Source organism: Pinus tabuliformis, chromosome 3_2 (assembly GCF_031772625.1).
Source record: "Pinus tabuliformis cultivar Carrire ecotype Pingquan chromosome 3_2, CPIR1, whole genome shotgun sequence".
NCBI lineage: Eukaryota > Viridiplantae > Streptophyta > Pinopsida > Pinales > Pinaceae > Pinus > Pinus tabuliformis.
Window position 1 is genome coordinate 1,178,706,511 of NC_142302.1, and position 27,303 is coordinate 1,178,733,813.

The window sequence follows — 27,303 nt, forward strand, 5'->3', positions numbered from 1 at the left end:
CAACCCAGAGGCAGATACTTTGATGCTCAAGGCTCTCGTTTTTTACTTAAAAAATACAAAAGTCAGATTTTAGTCATTTGCAATGTACTCCTCTTATATCACTCTTTGCTGTATATCATGAAGAAAATCTATTTTATGTTTTTTTTAGCTCATATATCTGGCAATCATTTTAGTTTCAGAAAACCCTTCAAGCTAAAGGCACAAAACATAAGTTTCATCTAGCAGAAAATGCTACACATTAATAATCTTTTGATAAAAAGGATTCACATTAATGCTCCCAATTGAAATAAAGTTAGCAGTATGTGAAGTGTAGATCTGGAATCATATGTATCGCACTAAAATGGAGAAGAGAGCCTTATAAATGATAAAATATAGCTATATTGAGCAAAATTAATTGCTCGCAAAGTCTTACATATAGCTGTGGTGTTCGAAACATGAATTTTAAGACAACTTGGGGAATTCCCTCAATAAAAATTCCTTCTAAATAAGCCAATTTTCACCTCTCCTAACTGCAGTGTCAATAGATATAAAAACTTTTGTTTGTTGTTTTATCCCAATCAGAAAGTTATGCTGCATATTTCACTTTTCATAAGTGGAAAAGGTTGCCAATCATCCTAGAACTGAATGCTTGTCACTCTTCACCTACAACACAAGCGTTCGAATTTTTACATCAAGCATACAATCTTACTGACTCCATCAGCTTGTTATTTGATTTGATATGACACAAAGGATTTTTCTGTTGATAAAAGCTAAAGATGATGGCAAAAGTTTTTATTTGTATTAGTGCTTCAACTCTCCCAAATAAAATTCATCCACCATATCAAACACCCTTGAAGCATGTTGTGGGCTGCAAAATAAAAGGAAAAAATGCCATCATAAAAGATTAATGAGATTCAGCATTGAACAATTACTTGAGGCTATTCAAATATATGAAGAGCTTTAGGAATTACACTGACCCATAAAAACCTTCAGTAGAGTCATCCCCGGCATGAGCTAGTATTGCATCACCACCTGGATGTTCATCTACATAGGACGTTACATCATATACCTGCATTTTATATATCTCAGCTAAAGAAAAAGCAATACAAGGTACAACAACAATATAGTGAAAAATAATCTACTGAGGACTGTCAAAATTGGGTGAATTTTGAGTGTCCGAAAGCACTTGACTTCAACATTGTTTGACACAGGCATTGTTTACAAAACAGAGCAAATACACACAAATTTTATGCACTATTTAACTTTTAAGGCACATGACGAACCTTGTTCTTTATTACGATCCAACAATCAGTCCTTTTGTTGTGTTGAGCAACTTCAGATTTACCATAAGCCTTCTGAGTCTGCCAATCAAAATATTTGAGATCACAGACAAAAATATGATACATTAAAGAAACCGGCCTCTGTTTATATACCTAATAATTACAGCCGTGCTGAAATGTACAAATTTTTGTTGAAACTTGAAACAAATCCCAAAAATGAGCATGATTATGGCTTTTAGAAATTATCAAGTCTAGATGTTCTTCTGATTAAGTCCCTAATCAAAAAATGTATTGCATAAAGTTCTTTGGTACAGATAAGAAATTAATACAATAAACTAAGTTTCATTGCCTGCAACATTAGTTTCACTGCTGAACTTTTCTTGCAGTTTTTGTTGAAGGAAATGTGACTAGGTTCGGTCTTCATAAATGTACTTTCGATATTTGTATTTATTCAAGAAAAAAAATATTACTTTTATAATATATGCCAATGAGTTTCTTGCTCATTGAAGTAGGTCTAGCACATGTTAAAGTGCTATAGGTAAATCAAAAGGTCAAAAGAATTATGTTAAAGACCTTAAGGGTATGTTACATTGTATAAGTGTCAAGGAAGTCACCTCCAAGCAAAGTCAAGTCCCCTCCTATGCAAAGGCACCATCAAAGAGTCTCCTCCAAGCATGTGACACCACCAAAGAAGCCATCCGAAGCAAGCATAACAAGTCAGCCTGCAGACTGTCCTCAAGTCGGCCTTCTAGTCGGCCTAAAAGGAGGGACAGTCCTCTATATATAGAGGCTGTCCACTCCACTATAACGCACTGAAATATCTCTGAAATCAGCGAAGGGAAGTAGCTGAAAAAGAGAAGGGAAAGCCTAGTCTAAAGGGTCTCCAAGACAAGCGAAGGAAGGAGGAAGAAGGCCGAAGTGAAGAGGACTGTTTCTAGGGCTAGAAACAGTCACACGTGCAAAGAAGAGGAGGGTAAGTCTGCGGGTATGACAGCAGGATCAAACAGTTCATGAATTAGTGTTGGTTGGGTTTGAAACTAGGCCTACAAGGCCTCCCAAGTCAAGCGAAGAAGCCTATCTCTCTAGCGAAGGAAAAGGACCCTAATTCTCTAGGGTACCTCTCACATGTGCGAGAATTAGGGCTGCAGTGCTGTCACACTAAGCCTACCACCATACATCAAGAAGGAACTTGGATGATCAAGAGAAGGAATGAGTATCCTTAGGTGAAGGATATCACTAAGTAAAAGTATCTCTTCTAGAAGATCTACTTACAGTGGAAGGAAGAACGAAGTGTCGGAAGAAGGACGAAGTGCTGGGGAACGAAGTGCCGGAAGGAGGTAGACAAAGTGCTGGGGAAACATAGTGCAAAGAAAAGGAAGGACTTGACTTGTGCTTGGAGGATCTTCTAGTCAAGAGTCTAGGGTTTGGCATTGATCAAGAAAGAAGTTTCAATAAGAGAAAACTTACCGAAGGGTTTTCCTCTCAAGAGAAGAGAGGTTTTGGCCCTGGCAGAGAGCCAACATCTTGTGTTCTTGTTTTATGTTTTGATAGCAGTTTGATGAAGCACGCACACATGCATTAATAAGAGAAGAAGAAGATTAAGCTAACAAAAGACAAATTGTAAAAAGACTTCACAAATTGTTATCTAGTCTCGAAGAATCACTCTACACCTAATTGCCCTAGATTCTTCAACATGGTTTCAGAGCTAATGTGACACATCAAGGAAAGGGCATCTCAAGAACACTCATCAAGGAAAGACATCTACAAAAGTTGAAGCATCAAGCCAAATCTACTCAAAGAGAAGAAGAGCCTTACACAAAGGCACCTACAAGAAGAGCATATCAAAAAGGGACCTACATCATCTACAAGTTACCAAGCAAATCTCTTCATCAAGCAAGTCCACTTGGAGAAGACAACTTGAAGAACATCAAGATCCTAGGAAGGCAAACCATCAAGCCTTCAAGGAGGAAGCAAATCCATTACATCTCAAAACCTATCAAGTATGTGTCCCCTTCTGAATATACATCAATGCCTTTTTGCAAGGAAAGCAACAAATTGGTAGGTACCAATAACTTTCTTGCATGGAAGAAGAGGACTAATTTACTTCTCAAGGAGAATGAACTTCTAGAACATGTCAAAGGGAATATCACTATCCCTGCTAAGGAACAAACTCAAGCCTTAGCCAAGTATAATAAGGATGAGACAAGAGCTCAAAGGATTCTAATAGAATCTATCAAGGACTCTCTCATTCCTTATGTCTCCAAATTTGAAACATCAAAAGAAATTTATGATAAGCAACTAGAGTTATTCTCGGTATCCATAGTCGGAGAAGTGATATCTCTAAGAAATGAATTGTACAAAATGAAGATATCAAAGGAAGGAATAGCTCCCTACTTCATGAACATCTTTGAGATGAGAGATCAACTTCAAGAGCTTGGGGAAGTCACGTCTGACAGAGAAATGACCACTGTAGTAATGTTAAAATTGGCAACTAGGGCCAAACTCCACATGGGTCATCTTATTTATGACAGTTGATATTTTTCTTGGATTCTTCTCTCCGGGAGGTGTAGGATTGATCTAAAGATCATTCGATTCCGACATGTACAAATGAAGATATGAATTTGTTTATATAATGGACAAATTGTCAAGGTCGGCCAGCGAGCAAAACAAGCATTCAAACCCCAAGCTCATCCTCAACATTGCATATAAAAGGAGGAGACCTCAAGTCATTTTATCATCATCTCATCTTCACACATCTCTCTCTCCTCACTTGATTGGGTACGCAAATATGGCAGTTGTCTCTCACACGTGTGAAGGAAGGAGGATCTGTTTGACTAGTTTGACCGAATTTCAGAGGCTGCTTCTTGGGCTACGTTGACCAGCGTTGACCTCCTCTTGACTGCGGATTTGGGTGAGGAACTTCTCCTTGGCAGGCCACAGTATGGGCACTGAAATCGAGGTGATTTGACCTCTCATTTGACCAGCGTTGGCTACCCTAGGGCTGGCTGTAGTTTGACTTTCGTTGACCAGCTTTTGACTGGACTTTTTCGAACTGTTTTGGGTTGTTTGGGCTTGTTGTTGGAGGCCGAAGTTGACTGGGTTTGACCGAGCTGCTTAGAGGAAGAATTATGCCCTGTTTGATTAGTGTTGACTTTTTTGGTTATGGATTTTTTGTTGCTGTCATAAATTATCAGATTCGTAAATTTGTACTATCTCTCTCTCTCTCTGTTGAACTATTGAAGAATATAAGAAGAATTGATCAAGGGTTTCCCCACATTGGGGTCTGTCCCTGACTAGTGCCACATCTTGTGTCCTCTTGTCTTGGCTTGTTGTTGGTACCATCCTATGACCTCCTTTTTCCTCCTAAAACATATCATTTGCCTACTTCTTTCCATCATATATCTCTTAGAACCCTTGGAAATTGATTAGTTAATAGTCCTATAGTTATTAAAATGCATTGAAATTGATTTAGGAGTTTTATGTTAAAGAATTAGGGATTTTTGGTAAAATGGCTACAGGAAGTTCCAACATCCTGTAATTGGTTCATTGTTTGACATGTGGCATGACAGCTGGGCTAGAACGAAGGGTAGGGATGAAAAGTAGAATGTCCAAGCATGGACGAATACCTATCCTACAGCAGAATCGACCCTCCTACATGCGCAGTCAACAGTGGTCAAAGTATAACATGTTGGCGACAAAGGCAGCAACAGCAAAGCATTCTAAATTGATTTAGTTTTGTTCCTTTTTGAAATCAGTTTAGGATAGAAACATTTTAAAAATCTCGACATGATAAAAGCGGCAACAGCCATATCATGAATGTACATTCGTTTTCGAAATGTAAGGGTTGTAAAAACATATGTAAATACAGTCCTGTGTAATCAATGTTTTGGTAATCGTTGTATCGTTTGAAACGGAGTTTGAACTTAATATCAAGAACACAGTTACAGCTACGATCTTTGTCTTGTTGCGTTGATTTGATAATCGGTTGAACACAGTCCAGTATACCTCTGGAATGCGGACGGGCCCTGCGTTAAACTGGTATACTGTTATTTCCTTTTCATTTGCAACTTAGGGTATTACATGACATGCACAGTAATTAGAATTGGTTGTTGATTTCAATCGAATGCGTATGGTTTATGTTTATGAGATCGCTTGAACAGTTCATCACTGGGATCATGAATCGTATCCTGTAAGGGATTCGATCCTCTGTTGTCCTCTAAAGCAATGTTATGAACTCTGCTTTCATTTCAAAGTATGTTTATAATTTCCAGATGTCTTTAGCTTGCATGAATATTAGTGAATGCTGAGTATTTGTTAAACAGGGGTTTCGTGTATGGTGTCTCTGTAAGGAGATTGAAATCTTGGTTTGAAGTGATACACAGTGTTTTAATTTGATAAATGAATTGAGTGACAGTGTGGTAATTAGGTAGATTAACTGAGTGACCTAAGTGTTTGGGTGATAGGTAACATACCTCAGTCTTCCGTAAAGAAGTCCTGTGACCTACCATCATAACCACTTAGCTAATAATCCTTTATGTCTATATACTTTAGACGCATGCCTCTAAGTCTACGCATCCTAGTCGATAATAAATATAGCCTAGTCTAGCACCCTAGATAGGACACTACACTTGTCTTCTACTGTTTATGTTGATGTTCTATCTGCATTTTACTATCATGCTGATGTGATTGCTAAACTGGATATTGATATTGGGCTAATAAAGAAATTGAAGTAAATTGCTCTTAAGCATAGAACATACCATTGTTACTTAAAATTGAGGATTGGGGCAACTTCACATCAAGCATATATGCCAAGAAGGAAGCAACCACACTCAATGAAATGTGGTCTCTATGCAAGACAGAGGAAACCAGACTTAAAGCAAAGGAAGATGTGGGATCAAAGGAGCAAGCATTTGCTACCATGGCCAAGAGAAAGGGAAAATTTGGCAAATTTGGTCCACAAAGAACAAACAACAAAGACATGTCCAAAATCCAATGCTATGGATGCCAAGAATATGGACACTACAAAAGGAATTGTCCTAAGCTTAAGAAGGACAACAACAACAAAAGAAAGAGGGAAGAAGCTCACATGACTCAAGAGGTGAAAGAAGAAGAAAAGAAGCAAAAGAAGGAAGATCCTCCGGATCTCTACTATGACTAAGTCAAACTCTTTACTTCAAGTCTTCTTTCAAGGTTTTGAGTAGGATAGGAGCATGTAGGAATAAAATAAAAATTGCATGGCTAGAAACATCTTCTAGAATCTAGAAGCATGAAGTACATAGAGTTCTAGATACTCATGAAGAAGTAGCATTTATAATGAGAACAAAATGCATGGTTAGAAATATCTTCTAGAATATAGGAGCATGGTAGATATAGCTCAAGATATTCATGTAGAAGGAGCATACCTAGTATAGGACCTCATCCATGATGAAAGAAAAATGATCACGATTAAGAATCTTAGAAGACCTCCATCATCAAAAGAAAAGAAATATTTGCAAGGCAAGGATCTTTAAGATCCTATGATGGAATCTTCAAAAGAAGGTTCATGAACCAAAGAAGATGTCTCATTGGGAATCCCATTCATGGGATTCAAGAAAAGGATGATATGCAGGAAAGCTAAGATGAAGCAAGAAGGGCCACACCAAGGACAACCAAATGAAGCTAAGATGATCAAAGAAGAATCAAGATGAGGTATGTATGCATCAAAGTTTAGTCATGTTATCATATGTATATTATTGAGTCATGGGAATAGTTCTATAACATGATCAAGTATGAAAGAATCTCTTTCACCAAGGACATGCTCGAAGGCATGTACTACAATGCAATGAAGGTCAACAAAAGAATATGCTCACATAAGGAGTATAAGGTTGCTAACTAAGAAGCAAGAAGGAATGTTGACTAGTCCATGAAGCAAGCAATGAAGAAGTGCTCTCAAGGAGAATAAGGTGGTTGACCAATTTATCCAAAGAGAAGCAAATAAAGAAAGAGATAAAGCATGTGAAGAACACCATGATCACCGAGAATCACTATCTAACAAAAATACTTTGAAGATATCTCCCGAAAGAAGGCAGGACAAATCTAACAAAAGAAGGAAGGACCCTTGACACCTATGAAGATCTTGGAGATATGAAAGATGCAGATAATTGATTCTACTGTACAGAGATGCTGTAATGAAGAAGCCATCCAATAAACGAAAAAGCAATGTTGAAGCAATATCAGGATGAAGTCATGATGGGCTACTAGGTCAAAGCATGTAAACAAGTAAGTACGATGAAGCATCCATGAGAAGTGTATTCCGAAGCATGGACAGATGACAAAGGAGTAGCTAGATGACAAGAAAACCTGATGTATGACAAGAAAGCCACTTTCCACGAAGGAAGCAATGACATGACAAACCAGGAAGGAAAGTGATCGATGGATGGTGCCCTACCTAGAAGAAGTTAGAACAAAGACTTCATGACATCACAAAAAGGAAAGAGATCAAGTAGCTGAAGGACCCACGAAGAAGAAGTTGTTGATGAATGAAAGAGTCCCTAGTTAAGAGGGAGCTCTGACAAGTCCCCAATCAAGAAGGAGTTTTGGATCACCCCTGATTACAAAGGAGTGACAATTGTGTTTTTCCATTTCATGGGTCATGCACTAGACCAGGACTAACAGTCGTAAGTCTAGATGAAGGCCATGAATGGAAATGTAGACACAAGATAAACACAACATTCTTGTCTTCACTTGGGAAGAAAGAATGGGAGGATTAGGTAATCATCTGGCATCTGATACTCTTTGAAGATGTGTAGGGCATCCAAGACGAGTAGGCAAGAGGACCGATATTCTTTGAGGGATGGGAACCCAAGATAAGAATAGTCCTAGAAGGTCATACTCAGAGAACACCCGGGTGGGTATGTACCTTGAGAGACAATGATGAAGGTGTATATAAATCATTAGTCTCGCCAACATTGTAGCTCATGATCTCATGAAGAGATGGAGCTGTTAGTCAAGGCCTTGCACTATGACAATGCTAATTGATATGATGCTATAACAGATGGATTACAAATCCGGTTTCTCTTATGTGAATTCTTCAAGATTGAAACATAGCCAAACACCTTGTAATATTGTATGAATACCTCCCTAGTTAATAGGGAGTGTTGAAGGAAATGTAACTAGGTTTGGTTTTCATAAATGTACTTTTGATATTTGTATTTATTCAAGAAAAAAGAAGATTATTTTTATAATATATGTTAATGAGTTTCTTGCTCATTGAAGTCGGTCTAGCACATGTTAAAGTGCTATAGGTAAATCAAAAGGTCAAAAGAATTATGTTAAAGACCTTAAGGGTATGTTACATTGTATAAGTGTCAAGGAAGTCACCTCCAAGCAAAGTCAAGTCCCCTCCTATGCAAAGGCACCATCAAAGAGTCTCCTTCAAGCATATGACACCACCAAAGAAGCCATCCAAAGCAAGACAGCAAGTCGGCCTTCTAGTCGGCCTAAAGGAAGGGACGGTCCTCTATATATAGAGGTTGTCCACTCTATTATAACGCACTGAAATATCTCTTAAATCAGCATAGAGAAGTAGCCGAAAAAGAGAAGGGAACCTAGTCTAAAGGGTCTCCAAGACATGCAAAGAAAGGAGGAATAAGGCCGAAGTGAAGAGGACTGTTTCTAGGGCTAGAAACAGTGACACGTGCGAAGAAGAGGAGGGTAAGTCTACAGATATGACAGCAAGATCAAACAGTTCATGAATTAGTGTTGGTTGGGTTTGAAACTAGGCCTACAAGGCCTCCCAAGTCAAGCGAAGAAGCCTATCTCTCTAGCGAAGGAAAAGGACCCTAATTCTCTAGGGTACCTCTCACACGTGCGAGAATTAGGGCTACATTGTTGTCACACTAAGCCTATCACCATACATCAAGAAAGAACTCAGATGATCAAAGAGAAGGAATGAGTATCCTTAGGTGAAGGATATCACGAAGTAAAAGTATCTCTTCTAGAAGATCTACTTACAGTAGAAGGAAGAACGAAGTGTCGGAAGAAGGACAAAGTGTCGGGTAACGAAGTGCCGAAAGGAGGTAGACAAAGTGTCGAGGAAACATAGTGCAAATAAAAAGGAAGGACTTGACTTGTGCTTGGAGGATATTCTAGTCAAGAGTCTAGGGTTTGGCATTGATCAAGAAAGAAGCTTCAATAAGAGAAAAATTACCGAAGGGTTTTCCTCTCAAGAGAAGAGAGGTTTTGGCCTTGGTAGATGTTGAAGAATCTAGGGAAGGGAGTTAATGAGATTCTTCTTACATGATAACTATTTGTGAGGCATTTTGTCTTTAGATTATTAGCACAATCTTTTGCTTATTATCATTAGTGTGTGTATTTCTTACTTCAACAAATAGCTATCAAAGTAAAGAGTCAAGAGCACAAGATATGGCATTCTACCAGGGCCAAAACCTCTCCCTCTTGGAGAGGAAAAACCACACAAAATTCTTCTTATAGAGATTCCTATTGACGAACACCAAGACCATGACCCTTGACCTATTCAGCTACTCCAAGACCAAGACACCAATCCTCTTCTTTGACACTGCTGAGGTCATCATCATTGCTGTAATACTGAAGCTATCTTTGCTATGCCACTGAGATCTTCATTATTGTTGTCACACTACTGTTCCTTCAATGAAATCTTCAACTAGTTCATGGTTGATGCTTCATTACTGAGATATTCACCTTATCTTCTTCAGAATCATGATTATCATCATTGTCACTATGTAGAGATAATCACTGACTGCATCTGCAAGTATGTTGAGAATATATCTCACAATGACTATGTTTGTATCACGAGAATATATCTGCGTTTGTATGTCGAGTATATATCACTGTGTTTGTATCCCGAGAATATATGACTGCATTTGTATGACTGCGTTTGTATGCCAAGAATATACCTCACAATATCTCTTCATCCACGAGTATGTCAAGAACATATCTCACAGTGACTGCGTTGAATACCATGAAGAGACCGAGACAGTGATGGCGTTAAGACAGGAATGCCAAGACAGTGTTGGCATGGAGACGGTAATGCCGAGACATTATTTGCATAAGGATGTCGAGACAAAGTATTTCCTCCTTCACCGAGACAGAGTGCTGAGATCGTAGTGAGATTATCTTCATGTCAAGAGTATATGTTACTATAATACCCATCGAATATCATCGAGTTCTTCTTCAATCGAAACCCTGTAACCTTGTCTTCATGCGAGATACTTGTACCCACAGTGTCCTCCTAAGTTTCAGAGATGTATCTGAATTTTTTCTTACTTTGATTCTGAGTTCACACGCCTATTCATAGTGGTTTGACCCACCTATTTAAGCCAACATGTCATGATGAATCATTGTGACTTATTCTCTGAGCCGACTTGTCATCTATAGGCCGACTTGGCTGACTTTCACATCGTTTTTGCAGGCAGACTTCTTCGTTGGAGGATGGAGCTTGTCTTGGAGGGCTAATTGATACTAGGTTGACCCATGTAAATTACATAAATGCTCAAGAAGAGCTCTTCAATATAATCTTGACCCTTTGACTTTCCTAGACCTATGGAATGAGCAAGAAACTCATTCATATTAATTATAAAAATAATAATTCTTTTTCTTGACAAGTACAAAGATCAAAATTACATTGACAAATACCGAACCTAGTTACCCTTTTCTTCAACACTCCCTCTTAACTAGGGAGGTATTTACAATGGTACTTGATTATTCTCAATCTGGGGAATTTCTCATAAAGAATCGGATTGGTAATCCCATCTGTATAGCATCATCATTGTCATAGTGCAAGGCCTTGACTAACAACTCCATCTCTCCATGAGACCATGAGCTACAATGCTAGCGAGACCAATGATTTATAGACACCTTCATCATTGTCACTCAAGGTACATACCCACCTGAGTGTTCACTGATTATGACCTTCTGTTACGAATAAAATATATAAATAATATAAATATAAGTAACAAGGATAATTGTAATAATAATTAGTTAATAATAATCAGTAGTTAGGTTGAAGAGGCATGTCTAAATGAGACATGACTCTTCATGAAGAGACACTTGCTTGATATATAAGCAAGCTTCTTGTTCTCATTGTAATAATTCATTCTTAATATTATTCACACATTTAATATAATGTTTGTATCCTCATGGATATCTTGATATTCCAAGTCTTTTGGAGTAATTAATTTATAGAAGGAACTTTGTTTGCTTCATTTGGTATCAGAGCAGTTCGATTCTTTGACTGCTTCACCGCTGCATAGAGCTCGCTCTCTGATCTAGGTCTTTGACCATCGAAAATCGTCAACATCGTTGCCATCAAAGCGTTTCGCTACCAGTGTCTGGAGATTCTCCATACTACTATCAGGCCTTTGACCATTTAAAAGATTCAAAAAAAAATTATATTATATAATTGAAAATAAAAAAGTGGCAACAACCACGAATCTTAACCTAGTGCCACCACCCGAATAATTGTTGTAGCCGCAGTCTGAACAAGTGTTGAGCCACCGGAATCCCACTGTTGCACGACTTAGCTGCAACCAGCGTTCGTTCCTTGACCTTCGACTTGGCCGCTCTTCTGCCATCAGATTATTGACTCCACACGCGATGTCTACCAGTCCCCACTGCGTTCAGCCCCTGTCTGCGGCCCGCATCCTTCACCGCACAGCCATCGGAGCCCCGACCCATTTGCAACCACTTCTCCACGCTAAACTACCACTTCATCCATCGTTCGTTGTTGTAGTAGTTTGCCAACATCGAGCCGCCAACGTTCTCTGTTACCGCCCTTGTCCCCCTCGAACCCATCACCACAGCTCGACAACAGCAGCGAAAAACTTTGTTCATGCCCCTGCTACTGCTCCAGCCTGCGTCCACGCTCACCACCCTCACAACCTGCGTCCACAAACTTGTGCGACATCCCCGTCTACGCTGCCTGGACAACACCTCCGCGTACCTCAAGCTCAGTGCGCCCAACCGCACTCAATTGTCTCTTAAATCGGTCCAAGCCGCAGCCACCACCAGCGTTGAACTCAGCTACAAACCATTGTCTGAAGTCTCTGCAATCGTCTTCATTGCCCGACTGTCTCCAGTTCCCGTAGTCAGTTATACCTGAATCAAACCGCCGCCACTATTCTAATTAAAAGTCGTGACCATCCAAAAAAATTGGTAAGTCGACTACAACATTAGTTTAAAGAAAAAGTCCATGAGAATCTCTTGGTAAGTGGACAGCAACATTATAATTGAAGTGGGAGTAATCAAAATTTGATTTGAGAATAACTAATATTAAAATAGTAAAAAGTGAGCCGTATAAAAATAGTAAAAAGTAAATTTATTAAAAAAAAAAGTTATATAAAAAAAATATATATATAATAAAAAAAAAAATATTATTATTATTAAAAAATAATAATAATAATATATATATATATAGAAAAAAAAATTATTAAAAAGGTGAAAAAAAAAAGAGAAGTAAATTAAAAAAAAAAAAGTGATTTAAAAAAGTATTTAATATTTAAGAAGCAAAAATGGAGACTAGTAATGAAAGGTTTCCTGAAACCTTTGGTAAATGTGTTGATACATTATTTAAAATCAAAGGATCGCTCACAGGAAGAGATATCATAATCTCTATCAGTCTTGCTAAAACAAGTAATTATATTAGTCCTAAATGTGCTAACCAATTGGTGATTCTTGAATCAAATATAGTTGAAACAAATATTTTTGGCACATGTAACAAACAATACGACATAAGCAATCTACACCTAAATATTGGAGATTATACTTTTACCTCACAATTCACCGTGAAAACCTTATGTTTTAACGATAGTGACATTGTTTTGGGATCACCATGGATGGAAACTCTAGGTTCCTTTATTCTAAATACTAAGAAAAAGTTTTTAACATTTTCTTACAAGAAGAAGAAAATAACACTCCAAGATGTTACACTGAAACCTAATTCAGTAATGCCAGAAGATATATCGGATATTTCAAAAGTAATGTCTCAAGAAGGAAAAAAAGTATTACAAAATATGCAAAGTGAAATTGACAAAATCACTGTTGTCAAAAATGAAGAAATTTCTCGATTTAAAAACCATAACGAAAAATTATTGATGCAAATTAAGAAACTTAAGAAGGATAAGAAGTCATTAGGAAACAAGGTACAACAACTTATCGAGAAAGAAGCATCAAGTGTAGGAATTCAAGTTGATGACAAAACAACAAATACCGATCCAGTGAATATGACAACTCAAGAAGACAAATCAGTTGAAGAAACAACACTTAGATGTTGCAGTTCAAACGATGAACATCCCAAGTGAATGTTCCATAACCAACTCAACAACATCTTCGCCAGAAAAAAATATATATATAAAAATTGCCACATGCCCAATAAGGAAAAATCAAACCAAAAAGGTTCCCTATCGGCATACGAATCACGAGGATAGACAAATCAGCCACGCTACGTATATGTACCATTCAGAGCAGAAACAACAAACTGATGTTCCAGAGAATAATCATGTAATATCAATCCAGTCTTATGCTAACAAGTCGTTACAAAATTCCAGTGATCAGAATACTATACAGAAGATTAATCTGGGATGGTCTAATCCCTTCTCAGTTCGACAATTTTGTTTGTCACTAAGAAGATCATATCGACTTGTATCGACGAGGATGACTATTCCGAGAGAGAAAGACGTTCGAAGCCGAAAAAGAGATCAAGCCTTTTTCATTGACAAGCTTTGAGGACAAAGATTTTTGAAGAAAGAGGCAATGTTACGAATAAAATATATAAATAATATAAATATAAGTAACAAGGATAATTGTAATAATAATTAGTTAATAATAATCAGTAGTTAAGTTGAAGAGGCATGTCTAAATGAGACATGACTCTTCATGAAGAGACACTTGCTTAATATATAAGCAAGCCTCTCGTTCTCATTGTGATAATTCATTCTTATTATTATTCACACATTTAATATAATGTTTGTATCCTCATGGATATCTTGATATTCCAAGTCTTTTGGAGTAATTAATTTATAGAAGGAACTTTGTTCGCTTCACCTTCTAGGTCTATCCTTATCTTGGGTTCCCAATGCTCAAAGAATATCGGTCCTCTTGCCTACTCTTACCTTGGATGCCCTACACATCCTCAAAGAGTATCGGATGCTAGATGATTACCCAACCCTCCATTCTTTCTTCCCAAGTGAAGACAAGAACAATGTGTCTATCATGTGTCTACATTTCCATTCATGGCCTTCATCTAGACTTACAGTTGTTAGTCTTGGTCTAGTGCATGACACATGACATGGAAAAACACAATTGTCACTCCTTTGTAATCAGGGGTGATCTAATTCAAAGTCCCTCTTGATCAGGGACCTATCAGAGCTCCCTCTTAGCTAGGGACTCTTTTATATATAAGCAGCTTCTTCTTCGTGGGTTCTTCAACTGCTTGATTAACTTCTTCTCCTTGATGTCATGAAATTTAGTTGAGCTTCTTCCTTGTAGGATAACGACCATCGATCACTTTCCTTCTTATTTCATCATGTCATTCCTTTCTTCAAGGAAAGTGGCCTTCTTGGCATACATCTGGAACTTTATTCATATGGCTACTTCTTTTCTCTCCATGCTTCTTTCAGGAGTTTCCATCCATCGCATGAATGTTGGTTGTACTTGTACTTACAAGTCTTGTTCTAGTAGCCCTACATGAACTCATCCAGATATTATTCAAGAAATCAAAACATCATATTAAATCAAATCATACCTTACGAGATGGCTCTTCATCATGACATCTTCCTGTAGGTATCAACGTCCTGCATACATGTTGACACACCTCCCAAAGATATCCATTGTCAAGGGTCTTCATTATCAGAGTCTTCATATCTCTCCGGGAGATTTCCTAGTCAAGTCTTCTTGATCTTTTGGATGTTGATTGCCTTCATCAGGGTTGCATATCGATCTCTTCCTTCCTCACACATTCCATTCCCAGGATCTTTCAATCAGAGTTTCTTAATTATAGTCAACCACCTCATACTTCATATGAGGACATATTATGTTGATTTCATCTAGTGTGACTTATGCCTTTCTGCATCTTTTCAGAGGAGGAGATCCTTTTATCTTGATCATGCTTCTTAAGATAGAAATGATGATCTATATTACCTGCAACCAAACGACATGACATTATAAAATTAATACACGCATACATACCTCATTTTACCTTTAGGTCATATAGGCTTCTTCCAGCAACTTCCTTGATTGAAGAGATCTTCAATCCTTTGATCTGCTTCATGTCATCACACCATTATCTCATGGATTCCATAAGTTGGAGTTCTTGTTGAAACACTTGCTTCCTCTCTAGATTAGTGAACCCTATGATGAGGATCCTATCAGAGAATTTTTGAGGATCTTGTATATCCCCAACTAGCAGATGTTTCCTTTTTTACTTGATGTATGATGAGCCTTAGATGACTCCTTTATTTTTTTCAATGTCCACTGAGGTTCCCAAGAGCTATATATCCTACATGTTTGTCTGCCATGGATTTTGTCCTTCATGATTCCTATGGTGATGTCACAATCTCTTGTTTCTAATGCTTTCATGATGCCATGATGCATCTTATTATCATTGTCATATCTTATAACACAAGATTTAGGAGCTTATGATAGGACCCTTTTGTGAGGGATACTATCTTACTCATAGGAGAGATTTGATGCTCCCTCTTTCCTTGGCCCTTTTCTTTAGCTTCCTCCGTCTTTCAGTGGTATGAGCTTCCAAAATCTTTCTATAGCATTGAATATTTCACTATACTAATTTTTGCCTTACTTGAGGACCAACCTTGCTTTTCCTTTCTGCACATGGTTGAAATCCTTTATCCTATAGATTGCAACTTGTCTTTCTCTATCTAGCATAGAGACCACAAATTGCCGAATGAGGTAACCTTCTTGTTTGTTGACATTTGTTACCTTGCTTATCAATGATGACTACCTTCTTCTCATCTTTCCCAAATCTCTCAATTGAGATCTCATGAAGATATTCCTTCATTCTTTGATACCTTTATTTTTGTGTAGGTCTAAGTGATGTGACCTTCTTTACTACAATTTTAGAGAGTATATCTTCTAACATTTCATATATCTCTCTTTATGTCTCCTCTTCTGCTACATAGGCATGAGAGGACCTTTAAGTGATTTCATACAAGTCCTATGAGTCTCTTGTTGCATTCAAACAACACTTGACCTTCAGAGACACTTCCATATCAATGACTTTTCTTTTCTATGAGGATTATGACAATCCTCCTTATTCTATGCAAGGACTTTTGATGACTCATCAACCTGTAGGTCTCCTTGCAATCATGAAGTCATTTACTAAATTGATTGATGAAAAGTACTTACTTGATTTGTGAAGACAAAATCTTCACCTTGATCATGTTGATGAAGATGTATGAGGGATTTTTCTTGGATGATCTTCTTTCAAATGAGAAAGCCTTTCCTCAATAGAGAGGTTGCTCCTTCTCATGGGGATGATTCGTTGCTCCATCAGATGATCTTCTTTCGTAGTGTGGATTAGGATTGTTGCTAGGGTTTCAACTTTCTCCAAGCTGATGTGATCTTCAATTTGAAATCCTTTGAGCTATCTTGATTTGTAGACATTCTGATGAGAGTCTTGGTGGCCTTTCGATGATGATTGTGGAGACACAAGTTCTTGATGTTGTAGATTGTTAGGGTTTGATCTTCATATCCTTTCAACTTACTTTGATGCTCTGCTAGAAACTTGGTCCTTGAAATGTCTCTTTTTTTCCCTTCCTTTGACTGTAACCATACCTTTGATACCATGTTGAAGAATCTAGGGCAAGGAGTTAATGAGATTCTTCTTACATGATAACTATTTGTGAGGCATTTTGTCTTTAGATTATTAGCACAATCTTTTGCTTATTATCATTAGTGTGTGTATTTCTTGCTTCAACAAATAGCTATTAAAGCAAAGAGACAAGAGCACAAGATATGGCATTCTGCCAGGGCCAAAACCTCTCCCTCCTGGAGAGGAAAACCCGCACAAAATTATTCTTATAGAGATTCCTATTGACGAACACCAAGACCATGACCCTTGACCTATTCAGCTACTCCAAGACCAAGACACCAATCCTCTTCTTTGACACTGCTGAGGTCATCATCATTGCTATAATATTGAAGCTATCTTTACTATGCCACTGAGATCTTCATTACTGTTGTGACACTATTGTTCCTTCAATGAAATCTTCAACTAGTTCATGGTCGTTGCTTCATTACTGAGATATTCACCTTATCTTCTTCAAAATCATGATTATCATCATTGTATGTAGAGATAATGGCTGACTACATCTGCAAGTATGTTGAGAATATATCTCACAATGAATGTGTTTGTATCACGAGAATATACTACGTTTGTATGCCGAGTATATATGACTGTATTTGTATCCCGAGAATATATGACTACATTTGTATGCCGAGAATATATGACTGTGTTTTGTATGCCGAGAATATACCTCATAGTATCTCTTCATCCACGAGTATGTCAAGAACATATCTCACAGTGACTGCGTTGAATACCATGAAGAGACCAAGACAGTGATGGCGTTAAGACAAGAATGCCAAGACAGTGTTGGGATGGAGACGGTAATGCCAAGACATTATTTGCATAAGGATGTCAAGATAAAGTATTTCCTCCTTCACCGAGACAGAGTGCTAAGATCGTAGTGAGATCATCTTCATGTCAAGAGTATATGTTACTATAATACCCATCGAATATCATCAAGTTCTTCTTCAATCGAAACCCTGTAACCTTGTCTTCATGCGAGATACCTGTACCCACAATGCCCTCCAAAGTTTCAGAGATGTATCCGAATTTTTTCTTACTTTGACTATGAGTTCACACGCCTATTCATAGTGGTTTGACCCACATATTTAAGCCGACATGTCATGATGAATCGTTGTGACTTATTCTCTAAGTCGACTTGTCATCTATAGGCCGATTTGGCTGACTTTCACATCATTTTTGCAGGCAGACTTCTTCTTTGGAGGACCCATGTACATTACATAAATGCTCAAGAACAGCTCTTCAATATAATCTTGACTCTTTGACTTTCCTAGACCTATGGAATGAGCAAGAAACTCATTCATATTAATTATAAAAATAATTATTCTTTTTATTGACGAGTACAAAGATCAAAATTACATTGACAAATACCGAACCTAGTTACCCTTTTCTTCAACAGCAGAGAGCCAACATCTTGTGTTCTTATTTTATGTTTTGATAGCAGTTTGATGAAGCACACACACATGCATTAATAAGAGAAGAAGAAGATTAAGCTAACAAAAGACAAATTGTAAAAAGACATCACAAATTGTTATCTAGTCTAGAAGAATCACTTTACACCTGATTGCCCTACATTCTTCAACAACATCTTCTAGAATCTAGAAGCATGTAGTACATAGAGTTCTAGATACTCATGTAGAAGTAGCACCTATAAATGAGAACAAAATGCATGGCTAGAAATATCTTCTAGAATATAGGAGCATAATGAACATAGCTCAAGATATTCATATAGAAGAAGCATACCTAGAATAGGATCTCATCCACTATGAAAGAAAATTGATCATGAATAAGAATCTTAGAAAACCTCCATCATCAAAAGGAAAGAAACATTTGCAAGGTAAGGGTCTTCAAGATCCTATGATGGAATCTTCAAAAGAATATTCATGAATAAGAAGCAAAGTCTCATTGGGAAGTCCCATTCATGGGACTCAAGAAAAGGATGATGTGCAGGCAAGCTAAGATGAAGCAAGATGGGCCACATCAAGGACAACCAAATGAAGCTAAGATGATCAAAGAAAAATCAAGATGAGGTATGTATGCATCAAAGTTTAGTCATGTTATCATATGTATATTATTGAGTCATGGGAATAGTTCCATAACATGATCAAGTATGAAAGAATCTCTTTCACCAAGGACATGCTCGAAGGCATGTGCTACAATGCAATGAAGGTCAACAAAAGAATATGCTCACATAAGGAGTATAAGATTGCTGACTAAGAAGCAAGAAGAAATGTTGACTAGTCCAGGAAGCGAGCAATGAACAAGTGCTCTCACAAGAAGCATAAGATGGTTGACCTATCTATCTAAGAAGAAGCAAATGAAGAAAGAGATCAAGCATGTGAAGAACACCATGATCACCGAGAATCACTATCTGACAAGATACTTTGAAGATATCTCGCACTGTTGCACACCTCTCTGTGTCGTCCTGCATTGGTGCAACACTCCTGTGCCTCTCGCACTGCTACAACCTGCTAGCCTTGCGCTGTCTTGGGACTTCTGCACTGTAGCTCTCTTTGCCGCCCCATCCACATCTGTCTCTACCCACCCAGCCAGTCCTACTACTCCTCGTCGGGGCTCCCGTAACAAGGTATAATCCAAGAGGCTGGGTACCTCAAGGATCCTGCCCCTCATTGCCTGTAATCTGCCTGACTACAACTCGATGTCTCCCCACTTCCGCTCAAGTGGCGTGTGTGCACTCATGGCACAGTCATCATCTATCAAAACTTCCTTCTCTGCCTGTGTTGGCGCTGCCTTAGTCTCGGAAGACTCTCCCTTACTCTTCTTCCTTGGACACTGGGTCGCATAATGACCCAGCTCCCCACAGTGGAAGCACTTGATCTTGGAGAGATCTTTCTTCTTCCGCTTCTCCTGCTTTCCCTCAGATGCTAGGGCCACATCTTCCTCCTCCTGCTTGACTTTGATCCCCTTGTTGCTACTACCTATCTTCGACTATCGTCTGATCTCTTCCTGGCGAAGAGCTGCCCACATCTCGTCCCACGGTGGAAGTGTCCCTCTGCCCAGTATACTCTAGACAAACACTTCCCAGTCTTCTGAGACAGCATTCAGGGTTGTCCTCACCATCAGCTCCTGATCCGGTGTCGCTCCTATAGCAATCAACTGGTCTCGGATCTCATTCAGTCCTCCAAGGAAGGTGTCAATCGATTGCCCCTTCTTCATCTGATACGACCTCATCTAATTCTCAAGCAGCATTCTTCTCTGCACAGAAGTATGTTGATACAGCTTCTTGAGAGCCTCCCACATCTCAAATGACGTTTCCTTCTCGGCGATATGTGGTACCACATGATCCTTGACCCCGTCAAGGATAATGCACTTGGCCCACGTCATCACCTCCTCTTACCTGTCATTATCACTGGAGTCGACTAGGACAGCTATTACCTTCAAGGCAAAGTTCTTGATACGATTCCTGTCAAGCACTAATAAGATTCTGGCTTTCCAGACTGCGAAATTCGATGCTCCGTCTAGTCTATCCTAGTCTCTTACCCCGTGTAGTGCCATGATGCTCCTCTACTTCCCCCTGGAAGTTCTCTGTTCGACTCCTCTAAGTCTCTACTTCCCATTTGGAAGTTCGCTTCTGGACTCCCTCTGAGTCCTGATTTCCCTCCTGGAAATCCCTCTGTCGCTTGTCAAGATGCCCCCTACTCTGATCGTCTTGTGCAACTGCACTGCTGATCTAGGTTCCTCGACTAGAAACCCTCGGTAACAACACCTCTGGCCCTGCTCTGTCAGGTACTATTCTCACTACAGTACCTCACCAGCTCCACTCTGCAATATTCCTGCAGCCTTCTAGACCCCAGCAACTGCCTCTCTGTGAACTGTGTCAGGCCCTCTCTACTTCATGCTAGCCCTGCGTCACCCCGGATGGGTCTGCGTCAGCCCTGGGATGCCCTGCGTCAACCCTCTGGCCCTCTGCGTCAGCAACGCTGGCCTCTCTGAGGCTCTGCGCAGCTCCCGGCTTCCTCTGCATGGCTCTGGCTGGCTTTGTGTCACACTTCTTGGCTTCTGCGCTACTAGAAACAACTTTTGTCACCTCGGGACAGTTGTTTTCTGTTGTTATTGCTCCGCTCGGCTGATGTCTCTTAGTCCTCTTGTGATCTGCAATCACACTCTGACACCATGTTGAAGTTTCTAAGTTTACTTAGTTAGAAACCCTCCATGCACTTTATCTGATTTATTCCTACCTACTTGTTATTTTCCTTAACAAGTTATTTACAATGTAAATACTGAAAATAAACACTAGTGCATGCTCAACATATTACAGATTAGCAACTAAAAGAAACAGAAAAAAACACACCATATGACACCATTATTTTTGGACTAATGTCCCCAGAAAAACCCAATGCGGGAAAACCGGTGCAGCTATCTGAGGATTTTCTTATTAAGCAATATCAGAGTACAATCTAGGTGCCGAAACTGGCCTACCCAACAGAGAATTTCCTTAGCAGTAATACCTCTCGGTTTCTGACAAATCTACTGGCTGAAACCCCGGATAATCCTTCCGGCAGCTACTCAGCACCAATCTGCCCCTAAAACCCCAACGTCTGCCCAATCTGGACTGCGTCAGCCTCTCCTAGCCCAGCGTTGGCCCTGCGTCAACCTATCTTGGCCTACGTCAGCCCCAAGAGGCCCTGCGTCAGCTCTCTGAGCCTCTGCGTCAACTACGCCAGCCCCTCTGGTGCTCTGCGCAGCACTTAGCTGCTCCTGCGTCTCTCTCTCTGGCTGCTCTGCTGCTATCCCGACACTATCTCTGTCTCTCTGTCTCTCTGTACTCAACGCCCCTTAGCTGCTCTCCCGATCACTGATTCTATCTCTCTTAGCAAACCCTGCTCTAGAGAATAGAATAATTGATCACTCTAGTGTTTTCTCCAAGTGACCCTCAAGCCTCCTCTTATACTTTTCCTGTTGACATATCAACAGCTGAGATTAAGTCCCTAATCAACGGCTAAGATTAGATCTGGCTTGATCCATGTCTTTTGGACCACTCTAACACAGATTCATATTAATACACATTAATATTTTATTTTCCCTAAGTTTAGACTTAGGGACTCCATTAAAAATAATAATTATTTTAATATCTCCTGATCTGTTTAGAATCTACCCAAACCCTTTCTAGGTATTGGAGATCTCATGTGCCCCAACCTCTCCACCAAATTTCGTGGCTAGAGCACATCCAATGCTACTACCCCAAATCAACAGTTTGATGATAAACCTTCAAACATAATTATGGATTCTTGACTGTGGTAAAAACTCTGTGGGTCAGATTAAGAGACAGAACTTCGGACTGTGGACCATCAGCTTACTTATGTGATAAAAGGACTTGGTTTCTAACTCGGATTTCTATATCTCGGGTTCCTTTCTAGACAGTGGAACAGTGCCTTAGCTGGACAGTGGACATAAATAGTGAACAGTGGACATAGACAGTGGAATAATGCCATTGTTGGATAGCACATTAATGGAGTAAGTGAAATGAAGATTCCTCCACCTCAGTAAGCAGCCAACAGTGGCATAAGCAGTGATGGATTAAGTGAAGTAAAGTAAGAGGACAAGTGAAGCTGATCTTGAAGATTGAAATCAACAAACAGAGTAAGGTGATCTCATTTATGTCAGTCAAGTAAGTACATTTTGAATTTTCAATTAAAAGAAGAAAAGACAAACAGGATTGGTGTCCTTGGGGTAGGTGCCCCTAAACTCAAGGTTGGAGCCTTGGTGAAGATAGGGTCGAAGCCCTAGAGGTCGGAGCCTCATCAAAACCAAGTTGGTGCTTGGGAATAATTATCATACATTGTATTTATTCTTTTATACTCAATAAAATTATTCTTATATGTTTCTCTGATTAAATTGTGAAGAATCTAACTGGTAATAATAACAATTGAAAGAAAATATTGATTCACCCCCCTCTCAGTATTTCCAACAATTGGTATCAGAGCCAGCTTCTTCATAATCAACCTAACAGCTGGAAGAAGGATTCTTAGTCACAATGAAAAATCAAGAAGTGTCAGGAAGGCTTCCTTTGTTCGATGGCACAAATTTTGGTTTTTGGAAAAAAAGAATGTCCTACTACTTAATGTCCCTTGGACTTGAAGTTTGGCATTCAGTTTTAAATGGGTACACTGCTCCTTCCACTCTTCCAACTGATCAAGATGAAAGGAAAGCTTATATTGCAAATGCAAAAGCCTTAAATTATATCACTAGTCGAATCACTGATTCTGAATTTACAAAAGTCATGAATTGTGACTCGGCCAAAGAAGTATGGGATAAGCTGGTTAGCTTATACGATGGGGACTCCAAAGTTAAGAAGGCAAAGCTTCAAACTCATAGAAGGCAATTCGAAAGTCTAAAAATGGATGATGAAGAAGATATTGCATCATACTTTCTCCGAGTAGTTGAAGTTTTCAACTCTCTTAAAGGATTGGGAGAAAAGATTGAAGAAAGCATTCTTGTTCAAAAGATCTTAAGATCTCTCCCTGATAGATTTGACTCCAAAGTAAGTGTTATAGAAGAAATGAAGGACCTAGATACTCTCAAGATGGATGAACTTCATGGAATCCTCATTGCCTATGAGATGAGAAAAGGAATCCCAAGTTCCAAAGATGCAGCATTCAAGGCCTCAAAGTCAAAAAAGGGGAAAGGATGGAATACCAGCAATGATGACTCCGATGTTGAATCCGAATTGGCGCAATTTGTACGAAGACTAAAGAAAGCATCCAAGCCAAGAGGTAAGTACCCTCTTATTTGTTTCAAATGTGGAAGAATAGGTCATTATGCTGCAAAATGTCCTCTTAAGCATGATAGTGATGATGAGGAGGATTCTAAAAGGATGGTATACAAAAAGAAAGGGTTCAATAAGAAGAATTTCTTCTCTAAGCAAGAAGAGTCTGATGAAGATGAATTTGTAGTCATCAAAAGAAAATCAACTAATCATTTCCCTCATCGCAAAGGAGGTAATGATGAATCAGATGAAGAAAGTGACTATGCTGGAAGCCAAGAAGTATTATTCATGGCATTCACAGATGATGATGATTCAGGACTAGAAGGAAATGTAGATGAATTGTTAATGAGTGCCATTGAAGAAAATGAGAAATTACGAAATAAAATCATTTCTCTCAAGGTAGAAAAGGAGGAAGCAAAAAGAAGGGAAGATCTCTTGAAAAATAAGCTAAAAGAAAAAGAAGAAATATGTGAAAATCATGAAGCTGAAATAGTATCTCTGAGGAAGGAATTGGAGCAAGTCAAAAAGAGTTGGGAAAGCTCTCAAACACTTGACATTATCCTAAATGCCCAAAAACCTCAATATGACAAATTTGGGATAGGCTTTAAAGGAGAATCATCCAGTACCAAGGATAATGCGAAAAGTTATGCCGACATACTTTCCAGCAACCCAAAAGAAGAAAAATCATTTCATCAAAGGCCCGTCTCAAATCCAAAGAATGAAGAGAAAGTAACTCCAAGGAAGAATGTTGATTCAAATCATGGCTATTACAACACGTACAAAACTATCTTTTTTGGGCATAGTTATTATTGTAAAAAATTTGGTCATCATGCTAAACATTGCATGGCTCGTAAGAATGAAACACCAAAATTGAAGAATCAAATAGACAAACCATATGGTCTCAAAGGACAAGGACAAATCAAGACCTACAACTCTTTCGATCCAATTTACCCATTATGTAATGATAATGGACATAATGAACAAAATTGCTCCCTCAAAAGAAGAGAAGCAAAAAATAAGAATCCCAACACGGATAAATGTGGCCTAGCCCTATGTGCTCACAGTGATGAAAATCATTGGTTTGTGGATAGTGGGTGCTCCAAACATATGACAGGTGACAAAAGGTAGTGTCTCATTGAACAAAAAAGAAGGAAATGTATCCTTTGGAAGTGGATCTGCCAAAATCGCTGGAAAAGGAATTGTTACCCTTATTAATGGAAAAGGAAAGGCTCAAAATGCTTTGTTGGTAGACGGGCTCAAACACAATCTCTTGAGTGTTAGCCAAATCTGTGATCAAGGACATAATCTTGTCTTTAGCACTAAAGATTGTGAAATAAGGAATTCTTCCTCAAGAGAACTTGTGGCAAAAGGAGTTAGAACATCAAATAACGTATACATTCAAAATTCAAGAAGATAAATGTTATCTAAGTCAAACATATGAAAGTTGGATGTGGCACAAGCGACTGGGACATACAAATTTCGATAACTTGACCAATATTAGCAAGATCAATGCAGTGCGAGACATCCAAAAATTATTCAAGCCAAATCAAGGTGTATGTGGTCCATGTCAACATGGAAAGCAAACTAGAACCAGCCACAAGACCAAGGAGTTCTTTACATCAAAACCTTTGGAGATCATTCATGCTGATTTATGTGGACCAACTAGAACTCGGCGCTCCAAGGAGAAAGGTACTTTGCTTTATTTGTTGATGACTATACTAGAATGATGTGGGTATATTTCATAAAATATAAATCCGAAGCATTTGAATGCTTTAAGAATGTTAAAGCTCTTGTAGAAAATGAAAAGGATTCTAAGATTAAATGTATTAGAACGGATAGAGGGGGAGAATTCACATCAAAAGAATTTGATGAATTCTGTAAAGTACATGGAATCGAAAGAGAACTCTCTGCTGCTAGAACACCCAAGCAGAATGGGGTAGTTGAAAGAAGAAACCAAACTGTTCAAGAAATGGCAAGAACAATGTTACTAGCAGCGGACTTGCAGTGAAAATTTTGGAGAGAAGCAGTGGGGACAGTTGTTTATACCTTGAATCGAACTCAACTAAGACCAAATAATGAGAAGACTCCTTATGAATTATGGAAAGGAAGACCTGCTTCAGTAAAATACTTCAAGATTTTTGGAAGCAAGTGCTTCATAAAAATCAATGATGACTCACAAGGAAAATTTGATTCTCGGGTTGACGAAGGAATATTCCTTGGATATTCTACAAGGAGCAAAGCCTACAAGTGCTACAATAATCGACTACGGAAAATAGTGGAAAGCATTGATGTGAATATTGATGAAGACCTTCCAGAAAAAGAAATTGAAGATCATGAAGTTGACCCTCTCATTGAAGAAAACGAAGAAGAACCTGAAAAAGAGGAAAAAGATCAAGAAAAACAAAAGGAAAAAGAACCATCTCAAACCCCTTCAAAGGTGAAGTTCCTCCAAAAACATCACCCGGAAGAGCAGATTATTGGCAATGTAGATGAGGGGATGCAAACCCGAAGAAGGATGACAAGTACACCAAGGAAAAATGATGTTGCTCTCCTATCTATGATAGAACCAGAAACATTTACTCAAGCAAGGATCCTCATTGGGTAAAAGCCATGGAAGAAGAAATGTCTCAAATCGAGAAGAATGAGACATGGGAGCTAGTACCTCGACCAAAGGATAAAAATATAATTGGAACCAAGTGGGTGTTCAAAAATAAAATGAATGAAGATGGACAAATCATCAGAAATAAGGCAAGGCTTGTCTATAAAGGTTATTCACAAATTGAAGGAATCAACTTTGAGGAAACCTTTGCACCAGTAGCTCGCATGGAAGCTATAAGGATGTTCTTGGCATTTTCTTGCTCAAAAGGATTCAAAATCTATCAAATGGACATAAAATCGGCATTTCTGAATGGGGAACTCAAGGAAGAAGTCTACATGGAGCAACCAGAAGGGTTTAATCTAGCAGAAGGAAAAGACTTTGTTTGTAAGTTGAAAAAGGCATTATATGGGTTGAAACAAGCTCCTAGAGCCTGGTACGCAAGATTGGATCACTATCTACAACAACAAGGCTTCAAGAAGGGGGTGGCAGGAAGTAATCTCTACATGAAGATGGATAAGGATAAGTTACTAGTCACTCTTGTCTATGTTGATGATCTGATTTTTGCTAGCAATAATGATGAGATGAGCCATAAGTTTGCTCAAAATATGTCAAAAGAGTTCGAAATGTCAATGATAGGAGAATTATCTTACTTCCTTGGACTACAAGTATCTCAAACCACAGCAGGGATGTTCATATCTCAAGCAAAATATCTTAAAGACATGCTTAAAAAATATGGAATGGAAGACTGTGCACCCATGAGCACACCTATGACCACAGATTGCAAATTAAGCAAAGATGATGACTCTCCGCCAGTAGATGCAACTCATTACAGGTCAATAATTGGAGCCCTCCTATACTTAACTGCTACGAGACCTGA

The 27,303-nt window shown here is 38.7% G+C and overlaps 1 protein-coding gene across 1 annotated transcript in view; it reads right to left on the bottom strand.

The window, feature by feature from the left end:
• Positions 1–355: 355 nt before the first annotated feature.
• CB5LP (cytochrome B5-like protein) overlaps positions 356–27,303 on the bottom strand; it is a 107,934-nt gene continuing 80,986 nt past the window's right edge. The window contains exons 3-5 of the mRNA XM_089419016.1: positions 1,263–1,340; positions 957–1,048; positions 356–847 (exon numbers count right to left, since the gene is read on the bottom strand). Of these exons, the coding sequence (XP_089275142.1) occupies positions 781–847; positions 957–1,048; positions 1,263–1,340 (237 nt within the window). The 3' untranslated portion in view covers positions 356–780. The remainder of the gene's footprint in view (positions 848–956; positions 1,049–1,262; positions 1,341–27,303) is intronic.